Source organism: Nanorana parkeri, unplaced genomic scaffold (assembly GCF_000935625.1).
Source record: "Nanorana parkeri isolate BGI_ZX_2015 unplaced genomic scaffold, ASM93562v1 scaffold35, whole genome shotgun sequence".
In the NCBI taxonomy this organism is placed as follows: Eukaryota; Metazoa; Chordata; class Amphibia; order Anura; family Dicroglossidae; genus Nanorana; species Nanorana parkeri.
In genome coordinates, this window is record NW_017306303.1 from 199,404 (window position 1) to 206,058 (window position 6,655).

At 40.8% G+C, this 6,655-nt stretch overlaps 1 protein-coding gene across 1 annotated transcript in view; it reads right to left on the reverse strand.

Moving 5' to 3' along the window:
- ARHGEF25 (Rho guanine nucleotide exchange factor 25) overlaps positions 1-6,655 on the reverse strand; it is a 180,800-nt gene that overhangs the window by 17,316 nt on the left and 156,829 nt on the right. Inside the window, exons 8-10 of the mRNA XM_018569766.1 lie at positions 6,388-6,477; positions 4,293-4,385; positions 2,802-2,852 (exon numbers count right to left, since the gene is read on the reverse strand). Of these exons, the coding sequence (XP_018425268.1) occupies positions 2,802-2,852; positions 4,293-4,385; positions 6,388-6,477 (234 nt within the window). The remainder of the gene's footprint in view (positions 1-2,801; positions 2,853-4,292; positions 4,386-6,387; positions 6,478-6,655) is intronic.

Genomic DNA, 6,655 nt, shown 5'->3' on the forward strand with positions numbered 1-6,655 from the left:
CAGCCGAACATGCTCTGCATCCAACTGGATCGGCTGAGCCGAAGCCGGAGAGCAACGGCGAGTCAGCGCAGGTCCGGCGGGAGGAGTTCCAGGTGGGGTTCTAATTTAGCTGCCCAGCACCTCTGGGCCAGCTAAATTAGGACCCCACCTGGAGCTCCTCCCACCGGACCAGCGCTGACTCATCACTGGTCTCCCGCCGCAGTACAGTGAGTGATGGCAAGTGTGTGTGGGGGGGTGATGACGACGACTAATTGTAAAGCAGGGACTAATTGTAAATCTTTGGTCTCCAGTGTATAAGCAGTGTGTACCCTATATGTAATACATATAGGGTACACACTGCTTATACACAGGAGACCTTAGATTTACAATTATACTAACATGAATGTATTAAATGATCTGTATGTAGCCCTGTACTTTGGATCATTTAACCCATTCATGTTAGCAGAGGATAATTGTAAATCTATTGTTGCAGTGCACTCGATATGTACATGTACTATATACTACATATATCATGCACTGCAACAATAGATTTACAATTATCCCCTGCTAACATGAATGGGCTAAATGACCCATAGTACATAATATGTAGTTGTATTATGGATCATTTCACCCATTCATGTTAGCAGTGCAGAATTGTATATCTATTCTATCTGTACACATGTCCCGTACACTGCAGTAATAGATTTACAATGATCCCCTGCTAACATGAATAGGTTAAAGGATCCATAGTACAACTACATGTTATGTACTATGGATCATGATTTAACCTATTCACATGAATAGGTTAATTCATGATCCACAGTACATAACATGTAGTTGTACTATGGATCATTTAAAGTCACCTGTCCCTTTAATAAAAAAAAAACACACAAAAAAAAAAGTATCGGTAATTGGTATTGGCAAGTACATGAGGGGAAGTACTTGTACTTGGGCCTGAAAAAGTGGCATCGGGACATCCCTAGATAGTAGTATTGGAATTGATGCCGATACTAATATTTGGGCGAGTACTCATACTCACCCAAATGCTCCAATGCCTAGCCCGATACCTGAACTTCCGGCATCAGGAAGCCGGGCAGCGAGTCATTACATGCTGCCCATGCTTCCCGATTGGCCAGGAAGCCGGCTCTATGCTCCCTTGTCACTTGTGACAAAAGAGCATGGAGCTGGCTTCCTGGCCATTTAGGAAGCCGGGCAGTGTGTAATGACTCGCCGCCTGGCTTCCTGATTGGTCGAGAAGCTGGCCAATCAGGAATCCAGGTGGCAAGTCATTACCTGCCCATCCAGGCTTCCGGATTAGCCTGAAAGCTAGATTCATGTGACAAGGGAGCACCACCTGGTGACGAGGGAGTATGGAGACGGCTTCCCTGCTAATCGGGTTGCCGGATGGTGAGTCTTTACACGCTGCCCGGCTTCCCGGCTAATCAGGAAGCCAAGTGGCGAGTCATTACACGCCACCTGGATTCCTTAATGGGACTTCTGGTACCGGTATTTGGTATTAGCGAGTACCGAAAAAAAAATATTGGTACTCGATACCGAAAAACAGGTATCGGTGCATCAATTCAGATAGCTGTTGCCTTTTCCAAAATAAAGGGAATAATAATCTTTGGACCACATGTGCCCCAATAATACTGTGCTGTAAATAATTGATGTGAGATCTTATCCTATTATGAGATATTACTTTTAAGTTAATAAAACAAGGCAAACTTATTAGCAGCAGTGATGACACATTTGCCTTTATGCCTGTACATTTAATACTAATGCTGTAGGAGTATGCGACCATTGCTCTATGTGCTGTGAAATTCAATAAAGCCCAGTGTAGCAGAAGGTTATAGCTACTTATGTGAGATTACATTGCCCATTACATTGGCTGCCTTGATTCTCAGCCAGACTCAAATTAAGTGCCTCCCTATGTCATCTGTATTGTAAGCTCTCCCCTCCAATAACTACAAGTCTATTCAACACAAATAATATTATATAAAAACAGTATTCTACATATAGTGAAGCGTTAATTTCCTAGTAATGTAACCCTGGACTTCCACAAGAAACACTCTGGACAGTCTAAACCTTGCTACAAATACCAGAGGGCAGTCAGTAATGCAGGAACAGTTCAAACGCCCTCAAACATCTGTGCCTTGGGTGAACATTCATATTTATTCTATGAGGTAAGGAAGCACACTGAAAAATGATCAGGAGAAAAGCATTAGTAAACAAACAAGGTTTGCTAGCCTGTCCAATTTCTATCTGCCCCACAAAGCCTTGGCCAGTGGTGGCTGCAGGTACAAATTCAAACCTGCTGATTCTATACTGCAGATCAACAGTTAAAGTATAGCTAAAGCTAATTTTTTTGTATGGTGTAGAAAATGGTTAGAACACCTGGAAGTTTTTTTTGTTTTACCATGTAAGTCCCAGAGAGATTTCTCTTCGTTTCCTATTCTGGAGACACAACAGGGAGTGAGAGAAAGTGTCTCTAAAGTTAGGATAAAACTGGTTTCCACCAGAACAGGTGTCCCCACTGGAAAATGTCCACTCTATTTCTGTTCCTCTGACAGCCACAACATTTTTAATTTACCATCACGATGGTAACTAGAATAGAGAGGGTGAATCTTCCCAGCCAGGATACATACAGCAATAAAAAATCCATGTAAATTCTAACCCTTCCCCACTCTATCCAAAAAAGTGGTCCAAGGAGGAAGTATTTTTTTTTCTTCTATTAAAAACCAAAAACCATTGTATGTAATAACATATAGCAATTTATCTGATACAGTATGTGTTGACCAGAACATGCTATGCGTTTTACCCACCTCCAGTTCCGTTGTATCTTGTCCGGCTTTACTGAAATACTTAAGAAAGTCCTGAAAACGGATAAAAGAATAACATTTAAATTTAATGTTTAGACAAAACTGATTTGCTGCATTTTATTCTTCCATCATAATTTGTTTTTGATATACTGTACATATGAAACAGAACAACAGCTTAATATAAATAAGGACCCTGTCCTAAGCAGTAGTCCCTGGTCTACATTTAGTGTTACAGCTAAGTTGCAACCAGCCTGAGCTCTGATTTATAATTCTAGTTCTGCTTTTGTTGGGTTTGCCCTAAGCTCAGTTTTATTGTTTGATTCTGCCTGCTATTTGGCAATGTCCCTAGCAATAGTATAAAAAGATACAATAACTGTGAGTTATGAATGTTTATGTCTCTCTGGCCAACAACTAGGATGCTTATTACCAGTGATGACGTTCTGAAAGCTTTCTTGCCTCCTGGGCTTTGTCCAGGAGATGAGGCTGTGTTGTTGCTTTCTCTATCCTCCCAGGCCTGCTGCCTGGGTGTGTGTGTGTGTTTATTAAAGAGAAGCCCAAGCCTGGGAACTAAAACTTTCTTCTGCCCTGCTGGAGGGCATATACAGGGCAAGAGGTACAGTATGGAGGCCTGAGTTGGAGCATCAGGGTGAAATTTCATCTTCTGAAGAGTATCCAGAAGATCTGAGAACAAGCTGGGGAAACTTCAGGGAGTAGGAAGAATACAGATTGTGGGTCCAGCTTAGGGCTCATTAACACGAGTGTGCACATCTGTACGGTGTGCACGCCCATGCAGAGACCTGCTCCCAGGAGGGACAGGTGCTGCATGTAATTGTGTGCAGCCGCTTGTGCATCCCTATGGGAGGATGATGCTACACACCGACCTGTACCTGCACATCCGTGAAGGTCCAGGTGTCTGCTCTTTATATGTTTTTTTTCTTCTCTACTGACACTAAGCCATCTGGGAGTCCTCATCTGCCTTCAGAGGGTAGGGGGGTGCTACAAATCTTATCTGTTCTAATGCTTTAAAACCCAGCTCCATTTATAACTTGTAGTTATATATGTACATGAAGATAGTCATATTTGCATAATAAATACACAAGCCCAGCTTCTTGCTTTGCAGTGCTGCCTAATGGTTCTGCTTTACTAAACCGTTTCACAGTGCAAGCTTATAAGTCAGAACAAAAAACAACACACTTCCTGTGTGGCTAATATGCTGTCTCCAAAAACTTGTACTGAGCTACAAATATCTACCTATATTCAACTAAAACCCATCTCCAAGCTCAAATGCCCCTAAACACTGCAATAATTACTAAAACAATGCTTTCAGTGAAAATACACAATACTTTCTTTTGAAAACCAATGCAGAAAAAAATGTCCATTTGCTCTTTAAATCGGATAATTTTTTTTGAAAGGAACATTTACTTTTGCAAAATGCATAATATATAGTGAGTTGCACCATGCAAATTGTTGGTGAGTGATTAATGTGTCCCATACCTTTAGCAGCAGCTGGTACTTCATGATCCTTTGCACTGGTTTGATAAGTAGGTCATTGAGTTGCAGGCGATGTGACAGCTGTTGCCTCAACTCCTGCAGCAGCATGGCCAGAAAGAGAGAATTTGATTGGTGAAATTAATCTAATTCATTAGCCTTTATGCACTAGTAAATCAACTGTCCATTACATCTGCAGGAAGCAGTACATTTAGGTTTCTCTATTTTTTGCAAGAAATCACTCAACGTTTTGCCCACAAACAACAAAAAGAAAGGATGGAGTATTAAAACAAAGGGAAAGTAAGGAGTGGGGTTGTTGCTAGAGTGAAAAACATGATTGTTTGCAGCCTAGGCTATGACAAAATAAATTGGGTTATAACTAGCTGGCATGAGCAACACTTCCACTTTATTCTACATATATTATTGATGAATTGACCTTAAAATATTCAGCAAGCTATAAATGGGTTCCACAATTTCTAGTCATACCACAGAGGATAGTCGAGGACACCTGACGACATTATTCATGTTCTACCACATCTGGTTATAATGTAACAGAAAACAGGGTATTTAAAGTTTAACTGCACTTTTGATACAGTTATACTGATATCCTAGTCCTCCTCCCAGCTTTTAAATATCCTCCTATTTAGCAAGATATCACTAACAAAATCACACACACGCTCATTAAAATGTTTCCAGCCTGGACTTCACATGTGCTATGCACTCTCATTCATGTCCACTGAGTCAATTATTTATTTGGAGCTTTCGAGTAGAAATGAAAACTCAGAAGATCTATTGGAATGGATGGAGAATGCAGAGCACTAGCATTAGCCCAGCCAGAAAGATTTTAACAAGTGGTTGTGTGGTTGTGTGATCTAGTCAGATATTTCACTGGATAGGGACAGGTGAGTATGAGAATGGTAGAGGGTCGACAGGAGGCTGGGATATAAGTGTACCTGCACCAAAGGTGTACTTACACTTTAAAGGTGATCTGAACTGAGGACGTTTGGAGACACTGCTGGCCTCTCCTTCAGAAGAAACTAGTTCTCTGTCTGTCATGCTGACAGTGCTTTCAGTAGTTTCTTAATCACTGACCTGAAACCATGAAGCTGATCAAGAGCCTTGACCTCATTCAGACTTTCTGATCTGCATTTCTGTTACAAGTCAATGACTCAGAAAGTATTGAAGCCAGAGCCAGGGAACTGGTATTTTCAAAAGAAGGTCTGCAATGGCATAGTCAATGTTCAGAGATGATTTGATGATCTACAGCCGAGTGATACACAAATAAGATACATTTGTGTTAATAGTTACTTTAATGCATTTTTAAGATTGAACTCCTGAGTTTAGTGTCACTTTAATGAGTTCCATTCCCACTGAAGAAGTGGTTTAATAAGCTGTGAAACGTCTTGAGCATTACAGAACAAGTCCAGTTGAATGTGACTAACTACTACTACCTCCAATACCATGACCTGCATAAATGAGGCCCTACAGAGGCATCATTTTAATTACCTTAGAAGACTAATTTAACCACTTGAGACCCTTGACCTTTTTCTTCCTAAATCCTCTTCAGGACCATTATACTTTTTAGTGTTTGTAAGCTGTTCTAACCTATTATACATTTATTTTGGAACAGAAAGGCCTTTAGGCCCCTTTCACATGGATACTCAGTTCCAATTAGCAGGGGATCCATGCACAAATTCCTGCTGATCAGAGCAGTACGGAATGGATGTCACCATCTTACGTTAGAGGAAAAAAATGAATTTGCCGGACCAATGTTAGGTCTATGGGGAGTCGGATGTAAGCGGACATGTATCTGTTTACATCAGATTACCTCACTGAGAACCGCTGAGTCCAGGTGCCATTTTAAAACGGCAATGGGACAAACAGTTGCAGACCTTGTGTGGATTTAAAGCACTACGCGGGACTCAAGTAGTTAATATATAAAAGAAATTTCAATAAGCATTATAGGATGAAAACCATTGCAATTAAACCAACACAGATAAAAGTCGGTAATAACTTTTTTTTTCCATTTAAAGAAAATAAAATTTAGTTTTGAACCTTAACAATAGCAATGGCAAAACATACTGAGGATTTTGTTCCTTACCTCAAAGTAGGTATCAATATAGTCGGACACAATGTGCTCAGACTTGGGCTTGTTTTGACAATATACCACGTACATGTGCAACCTGCGCTCCTAAACAGACAACAATCACACAAATTAACATAGAAGTGCATTAAAGAAAAAAAAACTTAGTTTTGTTTCCCAATTGGGTCTTTACTATCTGGACTATGATGGCATTCTTCTGCTTTCATTTTGTTGCACTTATTTTCCACCCCCCCCCCCCCCCCCCCCCCCCCCCCCCCCCTATATA